The sequence below is a fragment of the Gilbertella persicaria genome (genome assembly GCF_025201335.1).
Source record: "Gilbertella persicaria strain CBS 190.32 chromosome Unknown B0P05scaffold_77, whole genome shotgun sequence".
In the NCBI taxonomy this organism is placed as follows: domain Eukaryota; kingdom Fungi; phylum Mucoromycota; class Mucoromycetes; order Mucorales; family Choanephoraceae; genus Gilbertella; species Gilbertella persicaria.
Genome location: NW_026252038.1, coordinates 45,415 through 72,653, shown reverse-complemented (window position 1 = coordinate 72,653; position 27,239 = coordinate 45,415). Strand labels below are relative to the sequence as shown.

General features: G+C 37.1%; 15 protein-coding genes and 1 non-coding gene across 16 annotated transcripts; 11 read left to right on the top strand and 5 right to left on the bottom strand.

Moving 5' to 3' along the window:
* The first annotated feature begins 286 nt into the window (after positions 1 to 286).
* B0P05DRAFT_t119 lies at positions 287 to 360 on the top strand. Its single transcript has one exon. It is a non-coding gene; the product is annotated as a tRNA-Asn (tRNA).
* Positions 361 to 1,283: 923 nt separating this feature from the next.
* Positions 1,284 to 3,723, top strand: B0P05DRAFT_630615 (Sec1-like protein; the record flags this gene model as incomplete). The annotated part of the gene is made up of 8 exons (XM_051583492.1): positions 1,284 to 1,438; positions 1,489 to 1,579; positions 1,627 to 1,749; positions 1,796 to 1,961; positions 1,991 to 2,768; positions 2,818 to 2,926; positions 2,976 to 3,272; positions 3,330 to 3,723. 8 exons carry the CDS (start codon positions 1,284 to 1,286, stop codon positions 3,435 to 3,437), a joined length of 1,827 nt encoding a protein of 608 aa, XP_051429462.1. The 3' UTR covers positions 3,438 to 3,723.
* On the bottom strand, positions 3,631 to 4,321 carry B0P05DRAFT_519544 (uncharacterized protein; the record flags this gene model as incomplete). The annotated part of the gene is made up of 3 exons (XM_051575741.1): positions 4,240 to 4,321; positions 3,848 to 4,181; positions 3,631 to 3,797 (listed from the first exon to the last, which is right to left on the bottom strand). Exons 1-3 carry the CDS (start codon positions 4,264 to 4,266, stop codon positions 3,631 to 3,633), a joined length of 528 nt encoding a protein of 175 aa, XP_051429461.1. The 5' UTR covers positions 4,267 to 4,321.
* A 2,864-nt stretch (positions 4,322 to 7,185) lies between these two features.
* Positions 7,186 to 8,818, top strand: B0P05DRAFT_592404 (uncharacterized protein; the record flags this gene model as incomplete). Its single annotated transcript, XM_051582986.1, has 2 exons — positions 7,186 to 7,447; positions 7,494 to 8,818. The coding sequence occupies 2 exons, from the start codon at positions 7,186 to 7,188 to the stop codon at positions 8,816 to 8,818; spliced, it is 1,587 nt and encodes a 528-aa protein (XP_051429460.1).
* Positions 8,797 to 10,357, bottom strand: B0P05DRAFT_564866 (SCO1/SenC-domain-containing protein). Its single transcript, XM_051580892.1, has 5 exons — positions 9,909 to 10,357; positions 9,740 to 9,862; positions 9,597 to 9,690; positions 9,341 to 9,553; positions 8,797 to 9,296 (listed from the first exon to the last, which is right to left on the bottom strand). Exons 1-5 carry the CDS (start codon positions 9,948 to 9,950, stop codon positions 8,893 to 8,895), a joined length of 876 nt encoding a protein of 291 aa, XP_051429459.1. The 5' UTR covers positions 9,951 to 10,357; the 3' UTR covers positions 8,797 to 8,892.
* On the top strand, positions 10,274 to 10,873 carry B0P05DRAFT_564864 (ubiquitin-related domain-containing protein). The gene is made up of 3 exons (XM_051580891.1): positions 10,274 to 10,397; positions 10,446 to 10,595; positions 10,639 to 10,873. Exons 1-3 carry the CDS (start codon positions 10,317 to 10,319, stop codon positions 10,696 to 10,698), a joined length of 291 nt encoding a protein of 96 aa, XP_051429458.1. The 5' UTR covers positions 10,274 to 10,316; the 3' UTR covers positions 10,699 to 10,873.
* Positions 10,874 to 11,323: 450 nt separating this feature from the next.
* Positions 11,324 to 12,125, top strand: B0P05DRAFT_500590 (NUDIX hydrolase domain-like protein). The gene is made up of 6 exons (XM_051575438.1): positions 11,324 to 11,393; positions 11,438 to 11,486; positions 11,533 to 11,594; positions 11,640 to 11,767; positions 11,811 to 11,943; positions 11,986 to 12,125. Exons 1-6 carry the CDS (start codon positions 11,328 to 11,330, stop codon positions 12,070 to 12,072), a joined length of 525 nt encoding a protein of 174 aa, XP_051429457.1. The 5' UTR covers positions 11,324 to 11,327; the 3' UTR covers positions 12,073 to 12,125.
* Positions 11,983 to 13,731, top strand: B0P05DRAFT_344160 (uncharacterized protein). Its single transcript, XM_051573588.1, has one exon. The coding sequence runs from the start codon at positions 12,137 to 12,139 to the stop codon at positions 13,235 to 13,237; it is 1,101 nt and encodes a 366-aa protein (XP_051429456.1). The 5' UTR covers positions 11,983 to 12,136; the 3' UTR covers positions 13,238 to 13,731.
* B0P05DRAFT_344136 (uncharacterized protein) lies at positions 13,224 to 16,369 on the top strand. The gene is made up of 3 exons (XM_051573587.1): positions 13,224 to 15,308; positions 15,358 to 15,482; positions 15,538 to 16,369. The coding sequence occupies exons 1-3, from the start codon at positions 13,277 to 13,279 to the stop codon at positions 16,246 to 16,248; spliced, it is 2,868 nt and encodes a 955-aa protein (XP_051429455.1). The 5' UTR covers positions 13,224 to 13,276; the 3' UTR covers positions 16,249 to 16,369.
* A 54-nt stretch (positions 16,370 to 16,423) lies between these two features.
* Positions 16,424 to 17,597, top strand: B0P05DRAFT_564856 (uncharacterized protein; the record flags this gene model as incomplete). Its single annotated transcript, XM_051580890.1, has 1 exon — positions 16,424 to 17,597. A coding segment is annotated over exon 1 (1,040 nt), but the record flags the coding sequence as incomplete, so codon positions are not given.
* Positions 17,598 to 17,961: 364 nt separating this feature from the next.
* On the top strand, positions 17,962 to 19,298 carry B0P05DRAFT_500584 (uncharacterized protein). The gene has a single exon (XM_051575437.1). The coding sequence runs from the start codon at positions 17,970 to 17,972 to the stop codon at positions 19,227 to 19,229; it is 1,260 nt and encodes a 419-aa protein (XP_051429453.1). The 5' UTR covers positions 17,962 to 17,969; the 3' UTR covers positions 19,230 to 19,298.
* Positions 19,299 to 19,345: 47 nt separating this feature from the next.
* On the top strand, positions 19,346 to 20,076 carry B0P05DRAFT_564854 (ankyrin repeat-containing domain protein). The gene is made up of 5 exons (XM_051580889.1): positions 19,346 to 19,598; positions 19,654 to 19,681; positions 19,727 to 19,814; positions 19,859 to 19,889; positions 19,936 to 20,076. Exons 1-5 carry the CDS (start codon positions 19,566 to 19,568, stop codon positions 20,005 to 20,007), a joined length of 252 nt encoding a protein of 83 aa, XP_051429452.1. The 5' UTR covers positions 19,346 to 19,565; the 3' UTR covers positions 20,008 to 20,076.
* Positions 20,077 to 20,724: 648 nt separating this feature from the next.
* B0P05DRAFT_481126 (uncharacterized protein) lies at positions 20,725 to 21,314 on the bottom strand (the record flags this gene model as incomplete). Its single annotated transcript, XM_051575164.1, has 2 exons — positions 20,725 to 20,961; positions 21,012 to 21,314. The coding sequence occupies 2 exons, from the start codon at positions 21,312 to 21,314 to the stop codon at positions 20,725 to 20,727; spliced, it is 540 nt and encodes a 179-aa protein (XP_051429451.1).
* Positions 21,315 to 22,306: 992 nt separating this feature from the next.
* B0P05DRAFT_564844 (uncharacterized protein) lies at positions 22,307 to 24,256 on the bottom strand. The gene is made up of 4 exons (XM_051580888.1): positions 24,158 to 24,256; positions 23,424 to 24,110; positions 22,936 to 23,380; positions 22,307 to 22,891 (listed from the first exon to the last, which is right to left on the bottom strand). The coding sequence occupies exons 1-4, from the start codon at positions 24,199 to 24,201 to the stop codon at positions 22,439 to 22,441; spliced, it is 1,629 nt and encodes a 542-aa protein (XP_051429450.1). The 5' UTR covers positions 24,202 to 24,256; the 3' UTR covers positions 22,307 to 22,438.
* Positions 24,257 to 25,707: 1,451 nt separating this feature from the next.
* On the top strand, positions 25,708 to 26,474 carry B0P05DRAFT_564840 (RlpA-like double-psi beta-barrel-protein domain-containing protein-containing protein). Its single transcript, XM_051580887.1, has 3 exons — positions 25,708 to 25,934; positions 25,981 to 26,104; positions 26,153 to 26,474. Exons 1-3 carry the CDS (start codon positions 25,719 to 25,721, stop codon positions 26,392 to 26,394), a joined length of 582 nt encoding a protein of 193 aa, XP_051429449.1. The 5' UTR covers positions 25,708 to 25,718; the 3' UTR covers positions 26,395 to 26,474.
* Positions 26,454 to 26,707, bottom strand: B0P05DRAFT_592393 (uncharacterized protein; the record flags this gene model as incomplete). Its single annotated transcript, XM_051582985.1, has 2 exons — positions 26,454 to 26,474; positions 26,513 to 26,707. 2 exons carry the CDS (start codon positions 26,705 to 26,707, stop codon positions 26,454 to 26,456), a joined length of 216 nt encoding a protein of 71 aa, XP_051429448.1.
* Positions 26,708 to 27,239: the final 532 nt, after the last annotated feature.

Here is a 27,239-nt window from a genome sequence, read left to right as displayed (position 1 = left end):
TAGTTTATATATTTTAGTACAATTAGAAAACATATAAATACTGTGTTATTGATACTTGTAAGTTCTTCATCTTATACTTACTGTATCAATACACAGGTAACATTACATTTATTATAAATAAAGATCTTATACTTACTGTATCAATACACAGTTCCTTTCTGTGACGTCACGTTATTTCCAGAATATTTCCCAGTGAATCTATTGGCTAAGAAACGTTCTATTGTCTCGTGACTTGACTATAAGAATACAAACCTAAGTAAAATATCAAATCGACAACTAAAAAACAGCTTCTATGGCGCAATTGGCTAGCGCGTCTGACTGTTAATCAGGAGGTTGGTGGTTCGAGCCCACCTAGGAGCGACTTGTTTTTTTAGCTTTTTTTACTGAATGGTTAAAATTCATTTCATATCTTGGAAAAACCACGACATTTGTAGACTATGTAAACAAATCCAAGCAGATAATGAGACAAGGTCTTTTATGTTTAAAGTGCTTTTTAGAAGCAATAATGTAGAACATATGTTTTTAACCGATTTTAAAAAATGAAATGACTACAAAAGAGGCAAAGGAGTACTAGATAGTACTTTAGCATACTTGAACTAAGTAAAAAATCTAAGAACAATAAGAAGTCAAAATGTGATAGAAAAAAACTTAAACATAGTTCATTGGTTCCAAATCAGCATGATTGTACAGTAGAGTCTTGTCGCATGTTTGCTATCAAATTAAACAGCATGAGCCTTTTAATATCAAAAGAAACATAACTAAGTCTAGGGAATAACTGCTTTTAAATAGAGATAGTAAGTAAGGCAGATTAGAAATAAACTTATGGCGAGGTGCTTTAAAAAAAATTGGAATGATTGCAAACATAAAGGCAAAAGGGTGAGAAACTACTCAGTGCGAAAAGATAATTTGAAGAGCGAGTGAAGAGAAAAAGAGAAAGCAAAAGAGTCGTTTTTGATGGTTATAGCTAAATATGCGTCTTGAGCATATGCATAATCATGTGTAGCTATTCCGGTGCATAAACACACTCGGGGTGGGCCGGCACGACTAGTTGAGTCTTATTCTTCGCTTGAATATGAGGATCGGCAATTGCATTCTGGCACGAAAAAGGACATCATTGGTCCCTCCTCCAATTATAATTTCTTTTTCTTGCTTTAAAGATGCAGAATCAGATAAACACACTGCCATTAGTAGAGACCAACTCATTACGTTCTGCACAATATGGTAGCTAAAGATAAAGACTTTATAAGAGTTGTACTCATCTACCCATAGATGCTATTGTGAACATGCTTCATCTAAATTCACCAGAGGGCCCTTCCTCCGGAAACGAAAGCGAGAATATCGTATGGAAAGTACTTGTCTTTGATAAGTTTGGTCAAGATATTATTTCCTCTATCATGCGTGTCAATGATCTTCGCGAGAATGGTGTTACAGTTCATATGTAAGTCGAGTCAAGAATAGACACGCGTGGCTCATAGTACATATCCATAGGCTTTTATCGCAAGAAAGATCACCTTTGCCCGATGTTCCTGCTGTCTATTTTGTAGAACCCACTTTGGAAAACATCAAAAGGATATGCGAGGTAACAAGCATACAGAAAACAATAGTATTATTAACTGTGATAAACAGGATCTAAACCGCAATTTGTATGATTCATACTATATCAACTTTTGTTCAACTGTTCCTCGACATGTTCTAGAAGAATTTGCCACTAAAACTATTACTGATAATACCTCAGATATGGTCAATCAAGTAAGCCAAGCAAACAAGTGCGTGGCATTGAATCCTAATATCATAGGTCTATGATCAATATCTCAATTTCATTTGTACAAATCCTAATGTATTCTCACTTTATCAACCACATGCATTCATCAGCTTAAACAACCCTACTGCCACAGAAGCGTTGATCGAAGAAACTCTTGACAAGGCAGTCAATGCCCTATTTTCTGTCATTGTGACTATGGGTGTTGTCCCTATTATTCGATGCCCCGAGGAAATGCTGCTGAAAGTATTGCCATCAAACTGGATAGCAAATTACGCGACCATGTCATGAACAGCAGAACCAATTTGTTTTCTTCAGATGCCAACAGTAATTTACAACGACCTGTTCTTATTTTGTTGGATAGAAGTATGGATCTAACACCCATGTTGGCTCACTCATGGACATACGAAGCATTGGTTCATGATGTTCTTTCCATGAAATTGAATCGTGTTACTATCGAAGAAGGTGAAACTGGAAAGAAACGCAGTTATGATCTCGACAGTAAAGATTTCTTTTGGACAAAAAACGCCTCCAGCCCATTTCCACAGGTAGCTGAAGACATTGATTTTGAATTAAACAAGTACAAAAAAGATGCTGCTGAAATTACAGGCATGAGTGGCGTCTCATCTTTAGAAGACGTGAGCCAGGCCGATATGTCCTCCAACACTAAATTATTAAAATCAGCCATTACTGCTTTACCTGAATTAACAGCAAGAAAGGCTACTTTAGATATGCATATGAATGTAGCTACAGCCTTGTTAAACTCCATCAAGGATAGACAATTGGACAGTTTCTTCCAACTTGAGGAAGGCATTACCAGACTTAACAAGAACGCGTTACTTGAGACTATTCGAGACGCAGAAAAAAAGAACCCTGAAGACAAAATGAGATTGTTCTTGATCTATTATCTATCAACAGTAGAAGAAATCCCCAAGGACGATATGGAAGCATATGAAAAAGCCCTTTCTGAAGCCAATTGTGACATGGAACCTTTGAACTATATTAAAAAGTAAGACAAAACAGTCTATTAGAGAGATATTTCTAACCTTGTTTTGTAGAGTACGTGCATTAATGCGTATGACTTCAATGATCTCTTCTGCACCACAACCACAAACTGGATTCTCACAAAATGATTTATTCCGTGGATTCAGTAGCATTGGTAACAAAGTAAGGGTATTTAACGAGTGTTTCTAGATGGTTAAATACATGCACATAGTTGTCTGATAGATTAAAAGAAGGAGCTCTTGGCGGAGGATTTGAGAATCTACTTTCAGGTGTCAAAAATCTACTGCCTACTCGCAAAGAATTGGTCGTGAGTAGGATAGTTTCTGACATCATGACACCACCACAGAGTGAGACATCAAAAGCCAATGACTATCTTTACTTTGATCCTAAGGCTAGCAAGAATTCAAAATCTCAACGCCAACATAAAGTAGCATTCCAAGAAGCTATTGTGTTTGTTGTAGGTGGTGGTAATTATCTTGAATACCAAAACTTGCAAGAATTAGCTTCAGTAAGTCAATGGACACCTATATATATATATATATTCTTATATATTTTATTTCAATAGCAAAACAATAGCAAGAAAAAGATTGTTTATGGATCTACAGACATTTTATCTCCTCAAGAATTCTTGGATCAATTGGCTACGCTTGGAAGAGAAAGTGCATTAGCTTAATTCTCCAGAAAAAAAGAAATAAACTTATGCTTTTGATGAACCAAAGCCCGAGAATCCCATCATTTTGGCCATTTCATCATCAAGTTGTTCTTCAACTTGATCTTTCTTTTTATGCTCTTTCTTTTGCTTCTTTTTCTCTCGTCTCTTTTTCTTTTCTTCTTCTTCTTGTTGCTTTAATGCTGCTAATCTTTCATCAAGGTCTATTTTTATAGTAAGATACTATGAGAGGATAAATTACCAACTTACTGTATTCTTCTTTTTCGGGATTCTCCTTCTTTCTCTTTAACATGGCCAATCGCTCTTTAACTGAATTGGCGTCTGCTTTTTCAATCTTGGCAGAGATACCAACGTTATCCAAGTCTAATGCATTGAATGAGTGTTTCTTGTAATAAGCATAGTTGACAACTTACGCTTTCTTCCATTCAAGTGATCAATATAAGTAACACTGTCTTTGATGGTAACATCACATGCTTTACAATAAAAACCTGGTTGTTTCCTTGATTCAAGGGATTGAACCACTTGAATCTTGCCAACATTCTTTTCTAAATCGATATTTTCTTCACGATGCTTCATGAGATCCTTGTTTGTATCTTCTTTGTCGTGCGGTTTATTCAAATTCAAAGGGGGCAAACCTCTTTTTCGTCTCTCATCGTTTTGATCAGACATACGATACTGTTCTTCACGGGCTCTTGCTTTGGCCGCATATTCAGCTTTATCCCACTTGCGTCTAAAATCTGTATCTGCCTAGACACAAGTTTTAAAAGTAAATAAAAAGACGGTTACTGGTCGTGTATCTACATACTGCTTTGTCTGAACCGTACGCACTCATGGTAGCTTTTTGTTTAAAAAGTAAGTCGCAGTCAAGTAGACAGTCGAGAATAAATGAATGGCTAGCTGCGGAGGTCTAAAAACAGTCTTCCAAAAGTTCTTCAGATGGATCCATTTTCTAAAAAGGTTCAAAAACGAGCTTTTAGACCCATAATGTCTTAGTAAAAGTCTCTTACAAATAGCTTCTCGTCAAGAAAATAATGTATATGTAGCTTTATTACAATAAAACTCTCAAATAAATGCCGAAAATTAGGCTATCATTTTCAACGCTTTTTTGGCCATAAAATACCACTCTCATGAGTATTCTCTAATTTAAAACAAATATTCATATTTATCAGTCTTTGGCGCTTGTTTTGAGTACTTGGGCATGCTGATAGCTTCATTTCTTGGCTCGCAAAACAGAAAAGAAGCGAGCTTTGTCGGAGTACTAAATACCGACCCTGAATGAACCCTTTTGGAAAAAATCAGAATTTGGCCATTTTGAATACCTGATGATGCGTGTCCAAAAAAAAAAAAAAATTAAAAAGTTCCATGTACTTTAGTAAAAGCTACTCAGCTATCTCTTATAAGTATTATAGCACCGAAAAGGGCATCTTAATACTATTCTAGGAGTAGTTAATGTTTGGTATTTGTTTACATTTTTACACTGTATCGTCATCTTCAAAGACAGGTTTCATGATGATCGGCAAATTGTACTTTACAGTCTAGCCACTTTCTTTTGATTGAGCTAAAATAACGGCTTGATTTCATTCTTGTAACTCGCGTAATTACAATCTACTATAGTCATGACTAATTTCGTTTTCTTTTTATGTATGTGTATAAAGCTAAGCAACAAGGATGTCTTATCAGAAGAGAGGGAGAAGGGAAGAGAAAGCGAGAGTCTTATTTCTTAGACACGCTGACTTCAAGATAAGGAGTGTCTTTTGAACAACCAAACAAGCGGCAAAATAAATTTACTGATGTTAGTATTTTTATTAATAAAATGAAAACAAAGAAAACACTAAGTAACCCATCTCTATTGTGTAGAACAAGTATCGCTTTTCAAAAAGAATAGCCCCTGAACACATGGATAATTTCGATTACATCATGTCCTATAGAAATCAGAAGCTGTCGTACCTGTACTTGAATGAAAAACCATTGATCCTTGGTATAATTCTCTTCTTTCCTTTAAGAAAAGCTTTAAATACTACTGCATACTAAAAAAGGAAGGATAAAACGACCAGTACATTGTAAACGGGAATTCCATTGTCTTAAGTATGAAGCAGGCGTCCCTAAACTAGCAAATATTCACACGCATTTACTGTAGTGCACACAATCTCTAGAAAAAATAAAAGTGTATTCGACAAGCCCAGACATAATGGAGTGGACACCCTTGAACCAAGGATTTGATTCATGCAGTCGTGTTTTCAACAACATAAATAAGTAGACTATCTATATTTACATTTAATTGAGGAGCATTTGTTGTTTCAAAAGTAAAGACATAATATTAAGCTATTATCTCTCTACGCAATCATGACTCGTATTCTTTGTAACAAAGGATTATGTGTAACTCCTTGATCTAAAGAGAGAGATAGACATTAACAAATATTATTAACAGAGAGAGAGAGAGAGAGAGAGAGAGAGAGAGAGAGAGAGAGAGAGAGATGAGGGAAAACAAGTTTACCCAACAAATAAAATCTTGTACGAGTTTGAATTGGTGCCTGAATTCAGATAACATCATTTCGTTCTTTACTATGCACATTGAATTCGTTCATAACTGTCTAGTTAGGATATTGAATTCAACAAAAATAAGTTAGCTTCGAGTTACTTTTGAAAAATTAATTTTTGTTTGTCTAAACTATAATCTATAAAAAAAAATATAGATCCTTTGACTTTATCTTATCAATGTTGGCTTGTAAACAGAATTGAAAACAACACAAAGAGAAACGTTTTCTTTCTAAGCCAAAACGTGGAAAATCATTTACTGCGAAAGACCAAATACTTGTTCTTTCTTTCTCTATCTTTTGCCACGAGGAAACATTACACAGTGATGCACATTTACTTTTTGGTAGCACCAGAATTTATTAGAGAAAAGAGAAAAAAAGAAGACAGAAGTTTAAACTGCCTACCCATGTAAAGCGAGAAAGAGGGAAAGGTATGTAAGGGAATTGCCTAGATAGACACAAGAACCAATGATATATTCTTCTCTCTCTTTTTTTTTGTATGTTTATTTTTAAAAGAGAATGCTAGAAACTCGTGCACACTGCAGACAAACAGACAAAGAGAAACAAAAGACGAAATGAAATAATCAGATGTTTCTCTTGGCTTAACGAACAAGTATTACTTTTATTTCTCCTTGAATTTCTTTATTTAACACTTGCCGTCTGTACCGATGAGAAAGAAGAATGTTTTTATTTCCTTTTCAAAAGGATTATGTTACATGATGAAGAATAAGCTACTTTGCACTGTGCAATGTAGTATCTGATAAAAGAGTAAATAGTACGAAGCATAACTCAATCCGCCCCGAGAATCTAAGCATATGACACATAGTCTTGGCTTTCTTCCTTTTTTTTTTTTTTTTTTTTTGCTCAGTGTCTTATCTTGTAAAAACAAGCCAAAAATAAAGAAAACAAAAGGAACGGTATACAGTAAATGCTGCAACAAGTCAACATGTACTACCTAATGGAAACGAATTGTTTTATTTGAGGCGGAGGTATCGGGACTACGAGTATTAAAGTATGCTTCTTACTACTTTAGGTTACTAGTGTAGCTTATAACAAAAAGTCAAGATAAAGAGATTTAAACTACTATTTCATTTTTTTCCTCCTTTTTTTTCTTCTTTTTCTCTTCTTTTTCTCTTCTTTTTTTTTAAAGAAAAAAAGGCAATATACCCCCTTTTTTTTGCCTTGTTGCTAATCATCAGATACCTCTAATTCGATCCATGCCAGATGATGCTACTGCACACACTCACCAACCGTATAAAAAGAAGAGCATAGACCGTTCTAGATACAGCGAAAATCTATCCAATTTCTCAGATTCCAAATCGCGCAAGTTCCGCTGGTCGTCTTGCTTTTCATTTGTTTCTAAATTCAAGAAGCCCAAAACAAGCCATACACAACAGATTCGATTATCACAGTCGTATGAAGATTTTGAGCAGACAGAACGTCCTGTTATTCACCAATCCTCAGAAATCATTGTGAAAGGTAATTTCATATACATGTTGGTTGTGATATTCATTGTTATGTTTAGCCAAATCAGAAGAATTCAATTCGTCTTTTTGGCCAACACAGCCTCTACCATTGCCACAACCTCAGTTACAGCCACTTTCTTCACTTTCTCCGCCACCCAGACAAGTTAAATCTAAAAGAGAAAGTTACTGTCCCCCCAAAGAAAGTGTCCAGTATAGCTCAAGCATTACTACTGGTAGTAATAGCCGACGCCCTCTTGTCGACCCTTCTCTTACGCCTCGAGTCAAACCTCGGTCTATCAAGACCAAAAGGCAACCTTCTTTTCTACGCTTGTCTCTTGACGCCGAGGTACTTCATTCTCCTGAAAGTCTGAAAGAAGATAGTGATAGCATCACCACCTCTAAGACCAATCGCTCAAGTGCTTCATTGACGCCTACAGGAACAAACCCAGTTCCTTTTCGCAGTGGTACATTAGGCAATTCTAGAATGAGCAGTAGTGTTTCGGTTCAGGTGCCGCCACCACCACCGCTTCCCCAGTTTTGTATACCCTTTGATCATAGCCGACCTCAATCTCAGCAATCACCCACTACTTTTATATCTCAGCACGATTCCCCTATCACTAGTGCCATCGACCAAAGTGACGAAGAAGTTGAAAAACTAACCCTGAAAGAACGAAGACATCGTCGTAGTCCTCTCTCTACTCCTAATACGGACCAGCTCACCTTAGCCCTCAAAGGCATGCTCATTGATGAAGAGCAAGAAAAAGAGCCTATGCTTCAATCGTTGCCTCAAATGAAAAACAAAAGACAGACCTACAATGCTGACAGTACACATGGATGGCGCCAACATTTGCTAGAACAAAGCATCGCCTTCTCTTTCCAAGATAAGTCCCGACAAGAAGCCATGTTGTCTCTTGAAGGCAAAAAGCCCAAGACAATTTCACTTCGGCCCATTGCTCAAGTCCATGATCTCGATAGCCATTTTGACAAGACTAAATCTGCCGATGTTGGTCGGGAAAAGGCTCAATATGACGCTATCGTTTCTCGTGCAACTTCGTTGCATCGTCGCCAATTGTCACACGAGGAAAATAAGCGGTCCCAAATAAATAATCATCGTACATCTCTACGTGCACGGTCGTCTTCTTACTTAGAGTCAGCCAATGAACTGGGTATCATCTGTGAGGACAAAGTTATGCCTACCAAGACATTACTCTTTCCAAGCCATCATCTGACGGTTACGCCCGAGACTCCACCTTATCATAAACAAACAGCCCCTTCTTTGATCTCTGCTCCTTCTACACCTAATTCCATTGACTCTTGTGTCATGGAACAAGATGATTATCTTAGCCATAAAAAACATGTCTCCCTTGTCTCTTCTTCTGAATGACCCTTTAGCTTATTTCGACTGGCTCGAAATGTCTCTCTCTTTTTTTTACAATAAAATAATCTGTTTTTGTTTCTTTATTGTTGCTTTTCAGGTACAGCATTTTCAATAGTGAGATATCTGTCTTGAATCTTGCCACCATTTTGAATAAAGGAATTGTAATAGTTTTTGAAGCTTTGAGTGACAGCACTTGCTTCTGAGTTTTGACCATAACAATCCAAGAAATTGCCTTCAGGATCCATCAAATAGAAAAAGATGGAATGATCAACTAAATAATCATCTCCTTCACTAATGTCAGGAGGTGAAGAGACATACACACGAAACAGTTTTGCAACTCTTCTGATTTCTTCTTCAGTGCCAGTCAAGCCAACTAAATCCTTATGGAAATCCTTCACATATTCCTTGACAACTGGCATTGTATCACGTCGAGGATCACAGGTAATAAAGACAGGTACTAAGACATTATCCCCAATATCTTTTTCTATATCATGTCAGAGGCTTGCAGATGCGTACATGCTTACTTACTGACTGCGTCTACAACTTCAGACATCTTATCTAATTCGTCAGGGCAAATATCAGGACAATGAGTAAAGCCAAAGTAGATCAAAGAGAACTTTCCTTTCAAGTCCCCAGAACCAAATGGCTTGCCATTAGATGCATCTGTAAGTGTGTATTCACCGCCCAACTTGGGTTTACCAAAGGCCTGTGTCTTTTGCTTTTCAGCTTCTTTTTCCTTGACTAACGATTATCAGTATACATGGTTATATACAGGCTTACTTACGCATCTTTTCGACTTTTTGTTTTTCGCTCTTGAAATACAACAATAAACCTGAACCTACACCTAAAAAGACAGCAGCTGCTTTATAGGTAAAAGGCTATGCAAACTGCTATAAGTTTTTTAATTCAATCTATTTATTTACTTACACCAACAGCAGCCTTTGCGCGTGCTTCTGAAGCAGTACTATAGAATTGACTAACATTGTTTCGAGTAGGAGCTGCCAAAATACGAGGTTTCATACATTGACGCTTTGTTTCCAAACAAACAAACTATGTTCATGTCAGTATCATATTTGGATTCAAAGCATATAGTTACGTTGGTATGTGATCGAAGCGATCGGCGACAGATAAACGACATGGTTGACAAAAAGAAAAAGAAATGTCTCTTTTTATGCTGCTCCCCCGGTTGTCTTATTCAATAAAAATCGAACATAAAAATTGGAACAAAGTTCGGTTAATAATGATAGTCACGTGATAAGTATTATATCACGTGACTTACGAGCAGAAGGCAACATGTTAGAAAAAGAATATTGTTGTCTACCAGAAACATGCTCTTTTAACCTCAGTATCTGGCAATAACTATGGTACTTGATTCTTAAGATAAATTTTGTTTTTCAGCACCTACCATTTTATCACGTGACTTAGACGCGGATAATGAAATCACAAACAAGGCTGTTCATCTTTTTTTTTTCTCTTTCTCTCTCTTTCTTTCACGCGCAACATTATGTCCGATACTGTCGATAAAACCGAAAAGAAGGAAGCACCTGCTGCTGTTGAACATATCAATCTTAAAGTTGTTGGTAGTGTAAGTATAAGCATCTTTAATTATTTCGTTGCTTACTTTTTTTGTTAGGACTCCAATGAAGTTTTTTTCAAAATCAAACGTACTACTCAATTAAGAAAGTTGATGGATGCATACTGTGAAAGACAAGGTAAACAACCTGGCTCAGTTCGTTTCTTGTATGACGGTACTCGTGTCTTGCCTCAAGATACACCCAATGATGTAAGTTACATTGTCTATATGTAATGTACTCATATCTTTTAAGTTGGATATGGAAGATGGTGATAGTATTGATGTGATGGTTGAACAAATTGGTGGTTATTAGAGTATAAGAAGAGAGAAAGAAAAGAAAAGAAAGGAAGCTTGTTATGATTCCTTTTGTTATACACTGACCCGAAATAAAAATTGGCCCAGTTTTTTGTTATTCGAACTCAGCAACAAAAGTATCATGATCCAAAAGCCCTTTCATATGCCAAGATAATACTTCAATACGCTCAGTTTTTTTTTGTGAATGATTTGTTGAGATGTTTATTTCAAGATAATACAAGCAGAAGAAAAATCAGTACTTGGCAGCATCAATCACAGCTTAGTATTGGTTGGTCATATTGTGTAGTAGTATACATGCAATGAGAAGATAGTAGGGGAGGTATTCAACTACCTCCTCGTATCCGTGTCAATATTTTACATAGAATGGTTCATGTCTGTTGCTAATTTATTTTTCTCTTTTATCTCCCTTCTATTCCCTGCTCTCTTATTTAATATCTTATTTTTTCTTCAACAAAGTGTATAATTACGCACATATTGTCATTCATCACTTTGTAAATTCATTTTAATAAATGAGTTGAAAAGAAAACGCGTCAAACATAGTCGCGTAGTAACATCTGTTCAAGATGACAGATATCTCACTGCAATCTTTTCTTTTTTTTTTTTTTTTATTTTTTTTTATTTCCGCTCATGTCTGTCTTTACTAGCAAGAAAATATTGACACTTGTTCTTACCCTTAACGAGAAAGAAAAGAAGGTAAAGAAAAGCAAAACACGAGACTGAGACTCATAGTTTATAAGATACTTTTGGGCATGAAAAAGCGTGGTTTTGGTGCTGGTAAATTCAATGGTAAAATTACATAGAATAAAGCCATATCATTTATTCTCTATCTTAGGCTTTGGTGGTAAAGTAGAAAAAGGAGAAACGATTGAACAAGGTGCTAAGCGAGAATTAATGGTATATACGAAGATAAATATATTCTTACTGAGTTAAAATATGCAGGAAGAATGTGAGATTGAAGCCATTGATTTAGAACAAAAGGGTCTTTTAGCCTTTACTTTTGAAAATGACCCTGTCGCTTTAGAAACCCATATTTTTATCACTCGATCTTTTCTAGGTGAACCTAAAGAGTAAGCTCAACTGAGATAGAATTATGTGCTAACAAAAGAACAGGACAGAAGAAATGAAGCCTCAGTGGTTTTCTTTCCAGGATATCCCATTTGATCAAATGTGGACAGACGATCGTTACTGGTTTCCATTTTTGCTTGACAACAAGACATTTGCAGGTCATTTTCACTTTGCCGAGGTAACATGAAGATGTGTTATGAAAGTACTGACTGGTATGTAGGACCAAAAAAGCGTTTTAAAACAAGACTTACATGAGCTAGAAAAACTCCCAGCAGGTTTCGATCTTGATCATGCCTGCTTACTTTAAATAATTACTGTTTTTGTACTTGTTCTTTTTCCTTCTTTTTTCTCTTTTTATCCAATGTATTATCATGTCTGAACAGCAAGAAAATAAAGCCCAAAACGCGTTTCTTAACGCCACACCTACACTGCCTAGTTTTTCTTTGCCTGCTAATCTCAATAGCAAACTAGCACTGAATAAAAAGTCATCTCAAGAAAGACCCAGACTATCCAATTTACGGTCTGTTTGGTTATCACAGCAAAGTTTAGAAGAAGATGCTTTTGCTCAAGACAAATACGTTGATATCAACCTGCCCTCTGTCACCATCGATAGCATCGAAGCCCCTTTACTGATAAAAGAAATCGCTTTCTTGTTCACCATAGCAATCTTACTATGCTTCTCACAAGCAATCTACTCGGCAGCCACATCAGGGATATCATTGTTAACCACAGCATCTTTGGGGGAATGGTCACTTGTGATGCTCTGGTCATTGTTTGATCAACATGCATGTTATGATTATTCACTATTTTTTGCTGTCAGTGCATGTGTGTTTGGTATCCAGAACAGTAGAATGACGCATATGACAAGCGCACTGCTTTTCTTTCTTGTCCATCGTCTCTTTGGACACAATCAACAACTGCAGACTTATATCCGCCAACAACGACAAGAACAACAAGCAGTGGATCAAAAAGCCATTGATCAAGCACTCGAAATCTACACAAAAAGAAGAGCCATGTTTCTCACGACTGTATCTCAAGAAATACGAGATGCAGCTTTGATTGTGATGGCCACACTAGAGCAATTCTCGCCTAGTTCTATTCTATCCAACACACACGAATTACTCAGTGCTTGTTCAATTGCTGTGCCTATCACAAGTATATCAGCCATTAACACCATGGTCCAACAAGCTTGCCATATCAGTTCGCATTTAAATCTGATTTCGAGAATAATACGAGAAACAGATACGCATCACGTCATCGCTGAAGAGAATCAAGTCAGATCACTTGTGCGTCTCGATTTTGATGCTGGGGAATTGATTCAGAGTGTGAGCGATGCTTTGGCTGGCATGTCGGGTAAATTGGGTGTCCATTTTGTGATTTACCATACAGACAATGTCCTTTATTATCCTAATGCTGTAGGGGATGCAGACGGCATCAAGCATGCTTTAATTAATGTAAGTCATCCACTATAGCAGCATGCCTTAATTCTGTCTTCTTAGTTGTTAAGAAACATGTTGGAAGGATGTACACCAGGTGCTTGCATAGAACTCGGATTGTCCATTGCACCTATCCCAAATACGCCCAAACTCAAAGTTATCTTTCAGATCACATATACAGCATCTCCTGCCATTCCCCCAGGCCTTTCTGCAGCACTTATACCCAATGCCAATTTCACTGTTCGCCTATTGAATTTTGTGGGTGGTAAGATGGAATTGGAAGACTTGGGCAAAAACAAGACTCGAGTCGATGTCATGTTTGAGTTGTTTCCAGGTAGCAGCCATAGTGATCAGCACTTGTTGTTTATTGAAAAGCCTTCTCAAATCTTGGAAAAACACTTGTCGAATATTCGGTTTTCAAATGAACCCACATTAGAAGATTTAAATGGGTTTATTGCTAAACTCAAGGGTGTTCGTATGATTTTGCATGCACCTGAAAAGAGTATTTTTGCAAAGCACTTGACGAGTTGCTTAGCGAGTTGGAATACGGATATTAGTCATTTGCCTGTCTTGGGATACAATACAGAAGAGGATGAACAAATCAGTGATACAAACACTACAGTCGGATCTGATTCAGATGCTTCTATAGCCTCTCAACAGCAGCAACGACAACAACCGCCAAAGACACCCTTAGATATTCATTCTGTTCTATCGCCTTCTACCAGTAGAAGTTTAAGTAATAATAACAAAGTGCCTTCTCCAGCCACAGCAGAAGAGCATATTCATTCGATTCCACCTGCTTTTGTATTGATTGACGATGATCTTTTAACACTTGAAAGAAAACTCAAAGAGTTCCGAGATAAAGCCTCTTCTCCTTTAATACAGCAACAACAACAACAGCAACAACAACAGCAACAGCAACAACAACAACAACAACAACAACAACAACAACAACAACAACAACAACAACAACAACAACAACAACAACAACAACAACAGCAACCTACACCAGCAACGTCACAACCCTTAGCCTCACAAGCATCACTTGCAACGCCTCATCGTCGTCACCGACGCTCTAAATCTCGCAACAACCTTGGCTCAGATGCCATGCTTCAAGGTACAGTTGCCGTGGTCTTTTTTTCTTCACTCAGTAACTATAAACGAGTACGTGATGTGATCCATTGGTTCTCGACGACACCTACACCTCATTCACCCCGTGTGGTCGTGGTTCCTAAACCTGCTGGTCCACGTCGATTTTTGACAGCCCTTCATACGGCTTGGCGTAACGCTGTGGTTGAACCACATTTTATGCCGATTGCTACGTCCCCCCTTAGCCCATTTGTAGGGCCTCATCAGCATCTTTTGTTCTCGCCTCAACCTTATCAGGACGCCATCACACCAGCGGCTATTTTGACACCACACGATCCTACACGGTTCTCACCTGGCGGCCGAAGACCACGCATCCATTCACCCAGCGGTCTTCAAGTCGAGTCTGAAAAGGGCAATTATTTTTTCGATCCGTTAGCCATTCGTTCGAATGCTGTCACACAGAACCACGTCTTGCCTCCTAAACTCAATACCTCGCCTCATTTATCGGCTGTCAAGAACAATACTTTGATGAATGCGGTCGTGCCTGCCATCACACCCTCTACTGCCAACCCGGCCACACCTGTCTCAGCACACTCGCCCACGACCAACGGAAAGCCTCCCCGTCGACTTCGGTCTCACAGCAACACGTTTGTTCCTTCTGGAGGCAGACGTACCTTGATCGACCTCTCTTTATCTCCTTCAGGCAGTCAACAAGCCTCGCCTAAACTTGAAGAACACATCATGTCACCCAATAAGAAACATGCAGATATGATAGAACCTTATGAAGGCTTACCACCCCCTATAGTTGCACCAAACCCTAATTTTCACGGATCGCCTCTTTTGGGTTCTGTAGATCATGTCTTGTCTCCCAAGGCAACAGCTGACTTGCCTCAACCAGAGAACCCTAAGCCTAAATCCAAATCAAAATTTAACTTTAAGATCAGTAACCGTAAGCGTAAAGAAAAGAACACACAATCAGAAAAACAAAGTCCTCCTATCAGTGTATTGATTGTAGAAGGTAAGTCATCATTGACATACATCCACATGTACTCATATCTTATTAATAGACAACATGATCAATCAAGCTATTTTATCTACATGGATGAAGAAGCATAGTATTAAATTCTCTGTGGCTTCTGATGGTAAAGAAGCCGTAGAGAAATGGAAAGGAGGTGGATTTCATTTAATTCTCGTATGTTTTTTTTAAAAAAAAAAGTGTGTATGTGTCACTCATGATGTATTTGTAGATGGATATTCAATTGCCTGTTATGGACGGTATTGAAGCAACCAAAATGATTCGAAGTATTGAAAAAGAACGAAAGATTGGTGTTTTGCCCGGCACGATCGAAGAGGAACCACCAGAGGAACCTATACGACCAGCAGCACCTATCACTCTTTCTTCCTCGTCCACCTCGTCTACTTCGTCCTTGATCGAGCAGCGTGTGTTTCAATCGCCTGTGATTATTGTCGCACTCACGGCTTCTTCTTTGGAAAGTGACCGGCAGTCCGCCTTAGCTGCAGGCTGTAATGATTTCTTGACAAAGCCTGTGAGTCTTGAATGGCTCGAGAAAAAAATCATGGAATGGGGATGCATGCAGGCCCTGATTGATTTTGAGGGATGGCGAAAATGGAAAGACAAGCAAAATACACCCGCGCATCCATACAAACGTGATCCTCCCAAGGAGAGTCATGAACGAGAACAATTGGCTCTCCGTGCCAAAGAAATGGTCAATGATCAATCAAGGGCTATTGTGTTGCTAGGTCTGAACAAAAAGAAGGATCGGTCGGTCAATCAGCGTACTAGAAAACCAAATGATAAGCGATCTATTTCGGACTCTGTACTTTCGATTCCCAGACAAGTAGAAGAAAGAGAAAAGAAGAGACAACAACAAGAAGACATGTTGAGGTTAACTCAAAATTCAAAAGAGGGAGAAGAAGACGATGATGAAGAAGTATAGGAGGTTGTATTTTATATCTATTTTCTTAAAAGGAGGAGGGGAGATTCTGCAGGAAAAATAAAACATTGTGTAAGGGAGAAAGCATGAATTCATTTAAAATCGTTTAGAAGTTTCTCCTTGCGCATTATTTATACGCGCGTAACCATAATTTATTGGAACCTCCTTTTCATTTCTCTTTTTTTTTTATATTGCCAAAATATACATTCCTTTTTTTCTTTTCTTTTATCTCTTTTTCTTTTGTTATGTTTAAAACGACCAGTAAAGTGTATTCACAACAAAGGGCAGTTTTAAGGCCCTTAAAGCATGCAATGGCCTATGAAGAACAACTTTCAGACTCAGTACAAGAAGAAATAGAAGATGAATCTTACCTAGATGATAGTAACAGTAGTCATTATAGTAGTGGCATTTCTCAAGATTTACGCAACGAAACCATGATATTAGCCGACTTTTTGTCCAGCACAGGACCTGAAGAGTATGTCAAAGATCATTATTTGCATGACAACAAACAACAATTGACTCGAGCTACACGCTTATTAAACAAACTGCGTAAAAAGCCTACTGTACTTAAGCCGTTGACACCTTCACCTACACTCGTTCAAAAGAGACCTCATATCCCCATCACGATTGATCAGCAGACTACTAACAAGACGACAAACACCCCAAGAAAGCCCAACCCAAGACAATCCTTGCGTGATTCAGGTGTCTATAGTGAGACAGCATCCGAAAAGGACATTCATGCACAGGCCACAGTGGCCCATAGTCCTCCACCCGTACCTTTATTTACCAGTGTCTTAAATGACATTCAGTTTCCTCAGCCGCCCAAGACAACCCATTCGCCTCGACGTCCAGCACCTTTGCCTCCTGCTGTGGCTTCAGCAGCTATTGTGAGTGCGATTCGATCTGTACCTGAAGCTGCACTCAAGCGAAGGTCTGTGCGTCTTAGGCATGTTCAGGTGCAGACAGACGATAGGAATGGATCCAATGAGTCACAAGCATGTCCTCATTGTCGACAAACCATTTCGACCATGCGAGCAAGAAGACCTTCCTGTCCTCCAGCCTTAGCATCAGGACCTCTTCTTCAAGAAGAAACAGAAGATGCTAAAGTATTATTAGCCATGATCATGAAACTCAAGTCTCAACTCGAAGAGGAGAAGCAGTGTCGAATGAAGCTTGAACAAGCCATTTATCACAGGGATAACCATAAAAAACAATTAGCCAAAGAAAAGAATCGATGGGCAGATGATTGTCTTTGGCTGAATGATCGCATTGCTTTATTACCTGAATGATCATTTCTTGTTATTATGTATGTATATTATATTTTTGTAGTAAATAAATCACTTATATTATCAAGTATTGTGAAAGACATTTAATTACACTTCCTTTTTAGGAATGCCCATTAGGCGCAGTTTTATGAAGCTACATGATGCCAAAAGAATTGTTGCGTCATATTTTCGTCTTGGGTCTATTCGAGAAATTTCTCGAAATTACAAGTCAATCCGTCTACATCAATAGACACCGCCAAACTTTAAGTATTGAGTCAAATGATGAAGGACATCTAGATTCTTCTTTCACCTACTTGAAGCCTATTTTTTTTTTCTATCAAGATCATTCTTTCTAAATGAAAACATGTGTCCGATAGACGCGGATGTTTAATTTTCCGAACAAAAAAAATTAGTGAGGGGGCATCCTTTTTTTTCTATTTCTTTCTTTCACACTTTATTATGGGCCAACGACAATCTCAACAGTCAGATACCAACAATACAAACACAAACAACAGCAATAACAACAACAATAATGAAGACCCTCCTTCTTCGTCTAATTCCTCTTCTTCTCTGAATGAAAACATAAGAGGAGATCGAGTCCTTCGTCCTAGACCAAGAAGGTCTACTACGCTTGCAACACCTTATCGACTTCGAAGAGAACGATCCTCTGACAACCTTCGACCTTCACTTAGCCAACTTCCTTCAAGAAGTGAGTCTTTTTCACTACCTCGTCCCAGTTCACCCAGTCCTAATGAGACCATCAGTCCATTTTCTCGCATGATTGCTCAAGTCATTAGTGAAGCTGTTGTTGCTTCTTTTCGTAACGAACAGATGCCCATCTCATCGCAACAGGAACAACAACAACAGCAGCAGCCACAACAACAGCAGCAGCAGCCACAACAACAACAGCAGCAGCCACAACAACAACAGCAGCAGCCACAACAACAACAACAACAACAACAACAACAACAACAATTAACTATGCATTTATCACCTGAGATATTTCAACAAATGGAACCCGAAAGTACAGAAGATTCGTTTATGCGGTTTATGCGATTACCTGTGATTGTGACCAGTGTATCTCGTAACCATCCTGCAGATACAACTGCTGTCAATGCAGATGGACAATCGCCTAGTACAGTGGAGGAAGAAACTGAAGTGACCCGTGTGATGATGTTGCCTGTCTTTCTATATGGTTTAAGAACCAATACATCCCATCCTCCTCCTCATCCTCCTCAACAACAAGAAACAACACAGCCTGAATCAACCCACGAAACGCCACCTAGAAGACAAAGTGCCAGAATTAGAGAACGTGTCGAGCGAGAACAACAACAACAACAAGCAAGAGGATTAGGTACAGGTCAATGGACTGTGTACATCATTAGTGGTAATAGTGTAGAGAACATGATGAATGATAGTCCAAGCTATGAAGAATTACTTGATTTGGCTACATTTATTGGTCCTGCACGTCGTCCTACAGTCAGTCAAGAAGCCATTGATAGCCATGTTCCATTGCTGAAATATACGCAACAAGTAAAGCAGACCATGTTGGGTAATGCAGAAGGTTGTCAAGTCTGTCTAAATAACTATCAATCTGAAGAAGATGTCCGTGTCCTTGATTGTCATCATGGGTTTCACAAGGAGTGTATTGACAAATGGTTGACAGAAGGACAGAATAAATGTCCACTTTGCCGTCATCAACCTGTACCTACTTCCTAATATGCAACTATATACCCATTCTTTATATTGTACATAAAATTGAAACTCATTTAAAAAATAGAGTGACGTGTATCTTTTTCTTTTTCTTTTCTCTTTTTCTTTTTTTCTTATTTTTTATTTTTATCATGTTAACTATCTTTCAAGCTGCTTATGAAGGCAAACTGTTTATTGTTCAACAAATGTTGGACAAAGACAAAGGCCTGTTGAATGCCTTTGATGATGTAATTCAAATGATATTTAAACAACCGTAATCCAATAATAAGATAGGATGGACGTAATCCTCTTCATTGGGCTGCTTCAGGAGGTCATGCAGATATCGTAGATTACTTACTTAAAATGGGTGCACTGATCAATAGTCAAGATAAAGAAGTAAGGGTATTTCTATATGTCATATTTACTCATACCCTCTTTTATTTTTATTTAGGCTGGCTGGACACCTCTTTTGATTGCTGGTAATGTATCAAAGATAGTTTCTATATACTTATCCATTATCAAAGTCTCTGCTGGACATACAGATGTTGTCAAGTTATTATTGGAAAAAGGAGCTGATCCATCCTTAGAAAACGAAACAAGTCAATCTGTATTGTAAGTTAATTTCATCTTGACTATGTCATTGATCTCTTTTTAAGGCATTATGCTGCAAGTAAAAACCGTCTTGAAGTAAAACCCCATTTTTAACAAAGATCAAAACTGATAAAAATCATAGATCTGTAGATTATTAATTCAATACAATGCACCTATAAATCAACTCAACAAATATAAACAAACACCCTTGTAAGCAACTTCAAGTGTATATATATATATTTTCGTTTAACACCTATTAGACACCGTGCAGCCAGTGGTGGTTATATTCAGATCATGAAAGCATTGATTGAAGCTAAGAGTAGAATCAATCCTAAAGATCAAGAAGGCAATACACCTCTTCATCTTGCTTGTGAAGAAGGACATGGTGATTGTGCCTTATTATTGATAGAAAACAATGGTAATTTGGATCAACTGAATCAGGATGGTCAATCCCCATTGGATCTATGCTCACCCGAATTACGCACCTTTTTAATTTCATCATCCGAATAAAGTTAAATCTCAGCTTATTTTCTTTAAGAATCAGAAACGTCATGATGCGCTTTGTATCACATTGATGATTCAAAAAGGATCAACAGAAAAGAGAAAAAAAATTTTTTTTTTGTATGTGTGTATACAATTGAACTGATTTGAATGTCATGTAAAAAAAATAAATATATATATGTATATATATATATAAAATATACAAATAAAAGGAGTATATAGAAGAAAAAAAAAAAGTAGGAGTGTCATAAAGAGAGTAGAAAAAAAAAAAAGATTGACTCCTTTTTTTTTTTCAATGTACAGAAAAAATCCAGTTTTTTTTTTTATATGTGGGTGTGTATCAGTGGTATGCTTTTGTTGTCGTTGTTATTGCTATAGTAGTAGTAGTAGTGGTGGTGGTGGTGGTGGTAGTGGTAGTAGTGTAAATATGTTACCAAAGAGGCATATTGTTAGATGGCATAAATGATGGAGTGGTAGTAAATGGAAATGGTTGCATTTGTTGTTGTAGCATTTGTTGTTGTTGTTGTTGTTGTTGCTGTTGCTGTTGCTGTTGTTGTTGTTCTTGATAAGCAACTTCAGCTTGTTTCTTGGCTGCTTCTCTTTCTTTTTTTAGACGTCGCCATTCTTTACGCATTTCTTTAAATTCAGCAGGATGACGCTTTGGGCCCTAGAGGATAAAAGTGTTAAATAAAAATAAAGTAAAACAAAATAACTTACGTGTTGTTGCATGCTAACATGAGCATTTAAATGGTTTAGTGTACCATAGGCCTTTGTACAGCCAGGCCAGTTACAATGATAGAGACGTTCAATCTCATCGTATCTTCTACGTGGTCGTTTTCTTTGATTTGTACCAGGGATAGCTACAAATGAATATACTTTATCAGATGATATGGACGATACTGAAGATTGTCTTTGTCTTCTATCCATTAAAGAAGGAGGCATACCCATACTCGAATGATTGGACATCAACTGTTGTGGATCGGTCAGTCCCGCGGCGGCAACCACGGCTGCATTCAACATGTGTTGTTGGTCTATAAATCCATTGTTATTGACCATCAATGTTGGGTCCAAAGGATGATTTGAGGTAGTAAGAGAGGGTGGTGATGTGGATGTAGGAAATGCAATAGGATTCGCATGATTCTCTTCGTGATAGAGTAGACTACTGGGTGCAGCTGTGATAGTGGTAGGTAAGAATGCAGTAGGATGTGTTTCTTGTTGAATCAAGGGCTGTGCTGTACTAGTAATCATACTGGCTGTGACAGCTGTGGCTGCTGCAATAGCTGCTGCTGTAGCCTTGGTTACTTCTTCTTTTTGTACATCTTTTTCTTCTAGTAAATGAGATAGTGGAGGTAAAGAAGGGAGTTCTAATTGTTGTAAAAAGGGTGCTGTTTGTTGTCTTCTTTCCAATAATGTACTGGGTTCTGCAAAGGAAAAGACATTGTTAGATTGGGCCATATTGAATTCAATAACAAAAGAGAAAGAAAGAAATAACAAAAGAAAAAAAAAAAGGAATCAATTTAAGGAACAGAGTATTATCGGAGTTTAATTGTATGACGTCAAGGAATAAAACGAAAGCTGTTTCACAAAAGCAAATGCGGGTACAGTTGGGACCCACATGTATAAAAAATTTGCAGAAAACTACAGTCACACCAATGACGTTGAAAGCGTATGCGTGTGCCTGTATTTGTTTCAGATATGAGATGATTTCCATAAATGGTAACTAATTTGAATATGTGAGAGGTAAAAGAAAAAAAAAAAAAAAAGATACAATCGGCCCTATTTTTTCTTTTTCTTTTTTTTTTGTTGTAGACCAATTAGGAAAAAGAAAAAAGAAATAAACTATATATATATATATATATATATATACAGTTGAATCCAACATTATGTTTAAGGTTTTATTTATCAGGTACAACATAAAAAAAAAAAAAAAAAAAGTTTATTTTCTCATGCACAATAAAGTAAAAAAAAAAAAAAAAAAAAAAAAAAACTGAGTTTATAATCTCAATTCCTCTTTCTTCTACTTCTTTTAAACATGAATCTTCAAGTCTTTAAAGTCTTTCAACAAGTAACATCAAAAAAGGAAAGTGGCGTGTGCGTTTATGTGTGACGGACCATTCAATTTATTGTTATTATTGTTATTATTATTAAATTTCTACAGCAAATACACCACCTTGATTATCACCCACAATACTTGTCTCTGCAAATCGATAATGATGTTGTTTCAAGTACTGTTGAATACTAGGCTTCAATTTACTCTGTTTCTTACTCAGACCATTCCTACCCGAATGATGTCCAGTACCAGTCACGATATAGATAATCCCAGAATAACATGATTTTAAATGGTGTAATCGTTCTTCCACAATACTCAGTGCTTCGTCTTCATGTAAACCATGTAAATCAATAAATGCTTCATGATTGGATCGTTGTTCAAATATACGCTGACTTGCTTCTGTATGCATTTCTTGCATGAGGCGATTATAGTGTTTGGCTTCCATTGAATACAGTTTTGCCTTTGCACCATCTCCTTTAAGGTAGTATTCTGTTGCTTTACTAAAGAATCGATTTCGAAGCATACCATATTCAATGGCTTTCTCTCTCTATACTAGCAATAAGTCATACAATACCATCAAGTACTATTTACCTCTTTCATATAGATGGAATTCAATGAACTACCTGTTTCTAACCATGGTATATGAACAGGTCGAGTTAATTCCTGCATACTGTATTTATAAGATTTGGTATGATATCGACTGAATGTCTGTTGCTTCTTTTGTTTGATAGGTGATGTCTTTTTCTTTTTAGCTACTTGAGCAAAATTAATCATCGTAGGTTGCTTCGTTGATTTCTTGGTGGATGCTGCTGCTAATGAAGGAAACTCATCATCATCCTGTTGTTGTGGTTGTGGTTGTGATTGATACTTGGGGGTCTTACTGGCTGATAAAGCAGGATAATCACCTTGATGATAAACAATAGGTTTTGCCACTTTGGGCTTTGTTTCGGGTATGGTGATCTTGTTGGCTACTTCTTGAATATCAATCCCATGTGAAAACTCACAAGAGTCTCCTTTTAAGCAACTCCCTTGTAACCTATACAATAGTGTCAACCTATGGACTTTATGGACTGACATACCAAAACTTGCACACTTTTTCTTGTAAATCATGCGCAAACCAACAATCTTTTCGATAACATTCCCCTGCCAAGAAATGTCGACACACTTGTCGTTTTTTAGGTGTCTCTGGTACAACAGGAGGTTTTTCAATCGTCAATTTCTGGGTCAATAAGGCTTCAATAGCTCTATCCACATCATAATCATGTTGTTCCAAAGTCGCAATCAGTTCCTCATCTTTTAGATCAGAAAAGATGGTTTGCATCATTTGAAGTGTCGACATGTCCTCATCCACATTCTCTGCTTGTGCTTCTTCTGCTGAGGGATTGGTCACTTGAAGCAAAAGTCGATTCATGTCTTGAATCGTATGCGCATCGTACAATGAACCATGATAGAATTGAAGTGTAGGGTCAAATTCATCCACATCAGGTTCAAAACTAGACTCATGGGACGTGTTCCAAATATCTTTCATTTCACTAGTAGGTTTCCATGTCTTGTTCCAGACAGATGGTTCAATGGGTGTATTGACCATCCTGTCTTCATCTTCATCATCATCCAATAAGTGACTAGAAATAAAGCGTTGACTGAGATCATGCATATCGTCCTCTTGTTCTTCTTTCTGTTGTTGTATATCGAATGGATCAAACATGGAAGGAACAGATGAGGGAGAAGAAAGTAGAAAATTAGACTTATTGTCTACTCTAGCAGGACTGTTTCATGTATCAGTTTTCATTTATTCTTTTTCTAAGAGACTCACTCTTTAAACGCATGGAATGTAGACCAATCTGTATTTTGAGTCATTGAATCAAGATAAAGAGAAGAAAAAAAAATACACACACGTGACTTAAAAAAAAAATAATTTTGGCGTATGGTGGTGTTTATTCTCTTCAAGTCTATTTAAGTGCATGGCAAATCTAGTAGACACAAGTAGAGACAGCGTTGATCATTGTCTTAATTACATCAAGGAATCTGGCTCTTTCTTTTCTGTCAAGACCATTGGGACAGTCAAGGATGCCACTGAAAGAGTCCTAGTGAAAAATATCCTATGGAACACGCCTGAGGTACTCTTGAGCGCAACATGAAAGCCAAGAAGTCCAAATCAGCCAACAAATAAAACCTGAAAGGTCTCCTCAAGGAAGAATAAATAGTGCGCTTGCCAAATGTTTGATTGACAGTATGACAGATCGATACCAAAGACGGTTATATTCGTTATTAATAAACATGATCATCTTTTGAGCTAAAGTCAAATATAGATAAAGTTACATACTTTATATTAAAAAAAAAAAGACAGAATACAGCCTACATTTTGTGACTTGAAACGATCACTGAATAAAGAAATGATGCACTTTAGCAATTAAGTTACACTTCTTTAATGCACATGTATGCATAAACCACCTACATGTCTTATTTTTTCTTATTTCATTTAATAGCAATCATTTCTCGTTTAAATGAACAGAATTACATTTCTTGTAAAATAGATACAAAAGGGAGGCGGGGAATGATCAACTTTTATATTGACTAAGACAATTAAATTAGAAGGAGGAAGAGGGGGTGGAGGGCAAAGTTATTTGTCAAATCTATTTTGTACTTTGGATTCTTTTTCAATTCAACCAAGAACAAGGAAAATACATGTTGCTTAATTGGAACCTTGTTACATATCAAGGGTCAATGTTATCCGACACTGCATAAACAACTAAAATGACTTTTTTTTTTTTTTTTTAAAAAAGATCGACTTGGAACATGGTCTCACGCGAGTTATTTTACAAGATTTAATATTCAAAGAGATATGAATTTGAGGGAGAATGAAAGTGGGGAGTAAAGCAAGTGGCACTTGAGTCTATAAGTCAATGAAATAATAATAAAAAAAAAAGAGGAGGCAATGGTTTGCTTGTTCACCGTGCAACATCTTTATCATAAAGAAAAAGGTATTCTTTATCATTAGGTGCCAAGTTTAAAATGACAATCAAATAGCATCTAAAAAAAGCAAGGAGTAAGCGTCCTTCCTGACCTCCCCCCTCCCTTTCTCCCCTTTTCTTTTCTTTTCTCTTTTTCTACAAAGATCAAATAAACACACACAAACATGTATACAGCTGTTTACAAACACCCAGGTTAGTCATGTATTATTTTCTCTTTGCTGCAGGCGGTTCATCCCATTCGAAGCATACTCTGTTTCTTGATCTATTGTTCCAATAATCCTCATGAGTTATAAATTCCCCCCTTTTTTTTTCTCTCACTCTCTATGCTTCTCTGACTTCTCAGTATATAAAGCCGTATCAAACTCGCTTCTTTCTTTTTTCTTTCTTGAATAAAAAAAAAAAATGAAATTCCAATTTATTTATCTTATCGTGTTATTATCATTGGTATTTGTGTCTGCACAACCCATTGAAAGAAGAGGTTTAGCAGGCAAGTTACTCAAGACAGTCAAAAAGGCTCTTTTTAAAGGTGTGGCTACTATGTTTTGGCCCAAATCAGAAGGTGGATCTCAAGGTGCCTGTGGTCCTTATGCTGACGCCAATTCACAGATTGTTGCTATGGTAGATTATCTGATCCATTTTTATTGATACTGATTCGCTGATATAGAACCATGCTCAATATGGACCAATGAACAAAAAGAGTCATTGGTGTGGCAAGAAACTTCGTATTTGTTATGGCGATAAATGTACAGTGGCTACTGTCACGGATGCTTGTCCTACCTGTGATCATGGTAAGCAGAATCTGATAAAGCCTGTCTTCTTAGACTAATTCATGACAGGTTGTTTGGATCTTACACCTGCTGTATGGGATCAATTGTACCATGATCGTGCTAAGGGTGTGCTTGATGTTGAATGGTCTGAAGTTGGTGACGATGATGGTGATGATAATGATAAGAAGGTTGAAAAAAAGCATCATGCTGTTAAAAAGGCTTCTTCTAAACATCATAGCAGTAGTAGCCATAGTAGTGGCGATGAAACAGACGGTGATGAAACAGACACAGATGATGATGAAGAGGATTAATGATATATATATATATATATTATATGTTCATGTAATAGTAATAAATACACATATATAGTTTAGCAAAGAATAGGAAGAAGCTAAAATAATCAGAAGGTATTCAACCTAGACTACTTACATTGCCAACAATCACACTCGGCAAATTGAAAATATCTCGTTTGATCATAAAGCAGAATGTACAACAAACAGGTTTTTGTTCTGGTGTGTTGATAATACAGGAATACATACATGGCTTGTCTGTATTATCAAATGCATGGAGTGCAAACTTCTCCCAATATTCCACAGCCAATGAGCCATCCATTAACTCAGTCATAAAAAAAAAGGAGAAGGAGAAGGAGGAGGAGGAGGGGTTGACTTACTTGATAAATATACATTGTCTTGTCTAATAAAGCATGTCTTGTCTAATAAAGCATGTCTTGTCCATCGTGTCAATAACAAGAACTCTTTCCCCACTAAACAAATTTCCCCTGTCCTTCTCCAGACGACTGTTGGTGTACCTGAAAATCGAATCAATTTCTCGTACTCCAACAGTGTTCGCTGTAGACACTTTTCCATGAAATGAGTCATTATCAACTGTTGTTCATGTCTGCTTATTTTACAGTTAGATTCATTGGTTTTTTTTTTTACTTAGCTAAATTATCCACTCAATACATATATATACACACACACACACACACACATATATATATATATATATATATATATAGACTTGCCTTGATCATAGGTTAATTGTGCCTGATAGAAAAAAAAAAAGGGAGAAATGAGTCAGAATAAACTAAACCTTGAAATTTTACTTTATGACAATGAAAACAAGGTTTTGTTTTCTCGGATTCATGAAATAAATA

What these genes read in the sequence shown, in the direction of transcription:
- B0P05DRAFT_564866 (XM_051580892.1), bottom strand. Translation starts at nt 9,950, where the DNA reads ATGTCGTTTATCTGTCGCCGATCGCTTCGATCACATACCAAC. An exon ending in GCGCAAAGGCTGCTGTTGGT is followed by an intron (nt 9,691 to 9,739) that starts GTAAGTAAATAA and finishes CAGTTTGCATAG; the next exon opens with CCTTTTACCTATAAAGCAGC. An exon ending in TGAAGTTGTAGACGCAGTCA is followed by an intron (nt 9,297 to 9,340) that starts GTAAGTAAGCAT and finishes GACATGATATAG; the next exon opens with AAAAAGATATTGGGGATAAT.
- B0P05DRAFT_564864 (XM_051580891.1), top strand. Translation starts at nt 10,317, where the DNA reads ATGTCCGATACTGTCGATAAAACCGAAAAGAAGGAAGCACCTGCTGCT. An exon ending in ATCTTAAAGTTGTTGGTAGT is followed by an intron (nt 10,398 to 10,445) that starts GTAAGTATAAGC and finishes TTTTTTTGTTAG; the next exon opens with GACTCCAATGAAGTTTTTTT. An exon ending in CTCAAGATACACCCAATGAT is followed by an intron (nt 10,596 to 10,638) that starts GTAAGTTACATT and finishes ATATCTTTTAAG; the next exon opens with TTGGATATGGAAGATGGTGA.
- B0P05DRAFT_500590 (XM_051575438.1), top strand. Translation starts at nt 11,328, where the DNA reads ATGTCTGTCTTTACTAGCAAGAAAATATTGACACTTGTTCTTACCCTT. An exon ending in TTAACGAGAAAGAAAAGAAG is followed by an intron (nt 11,394 to 11,437) that starts GTAAAGAAAAGC and finishes ATAGTTTATAAG; the next exon opens with ATACTTTTGGGCATGAAAAA. An exon ending in TGGTGCTGGTAAATTCAATG is followed by an intron (nt 11,487 to 11,532) that starts GTAAAATTACAT and finishes TCTCTATCTTAG; the next exon opens with GCTTTGGTGGTAAAGTAGAA.
- B0P05DRAFT_344160 (XM_051573588.1), top strand. Translation starts at nt 12,137, where the DNA reads ATGTCTGAACAGCAAGAAAATAAAGCCCAAAACGCGTTTCTTAACGCC.
- B0P05DRAFT_344136 (XM_051573587.1), top strand. Translation starts at nt 13,277, where the DNA reads ATGTTGGAAGGATGTACACCAGGTGCTTGCATAGAACTCGGATTGTCC. An exon ending in CAGTGTATTGATTGTAGAAG is followed by an intron (nt 15,309 to 15,357) that starts GTAAGTCATCAT and finishes TCTTATTAATAG; the next exon opens with ACAACATGATCAATCAAGCT. An exon ending in GTGGATTTCATTTAATTCTC is followed by an intron (nt 15,483 to 15,537) that starts GTATGTTTTTTT and finishes ATGTATTTGTAG; the next exon opens with ATGGATATTCAATTGCCTGT.
- B0P05DRAFT_500584 (XM_051575437.1), top strand. Translation starts at nt 17,970, where the DNA reads ATGGGCCAACGACAATCTCAACAGTCAGATACCAACAATACAAACACA.
- B0P05DRAFT_564854 (XM_051580889.1), top strand. Translation starts at nt 19,566, where the DNA reads ATGGGTGCACTGATCAATAGTCAAGATAAAGAA. An exon ending in TCAATAGTCAAGATAAAGAA is followed by an intron (nt 19,599 to 19,653) that starts GTAAGGGTATTT and finishes ATTTTTATTTAG; the next exon opens with GCTGGCTGGACACCTCTTTT. An exon ending in CAAGTAAAAACCGTCTTGAA is followed by an intron (nt 19,890 to 19,935) that starts GTAAAACCCCAT and finishes TAAAAATCATAG; the next exon opens with ATCTGTAGATTATTAATTCA.
- B0P05DRAFT_564844 (XM_051580888.1), bottom strand. Translation starts at nt 24,201, where the DNA reads ATGACTCAAAATACAGATTGGTCTACATTCCATGCGTTTAAAGA. An exon ending in ACATTCCATGCGTTTAAAGA is followed by an intron (nt 24,111 to 24,157) that starts GTGAGTCTCTTA and finishes TACATGAAACAG; the next exon opens with TCCTGCTAGAGTAGACAATA. An exon ending in GAAAAAGTGTGCAAGTTTTG is followed by an intron (nt 23,381 to 23,423) that starts GTATGTCAGTCC and finishes ACTATTGTATAG; the next exon opens with GTTACAAGGGAGTTGCTTAA.
- B0P05DRAFT_564840 (XM_051580887.1), top strand. Translation starts at nt 25,719, where the DNA reads ATGAAATTCCAATTTATTTATCTTATCGTGTTATTATCATTGGTATTT. An exon ending in ATTCACAGATTGTTGCTATG is followed by an intron (nt 25,935 to 25,980) that starts GTAGATTATCTG and finishes TCGCTGATATAG; the next exon opens with AACCATGCTCAATATGGACC. An exon ending in TTGTCCTACCTGTGATCATG is followed by an intron (nt 26,105 to 26,152) that starts GTAAGCAGAATC and finishes AATTCATGACAG; the next exon opens with GTTGTTTGGATCTTACACCT.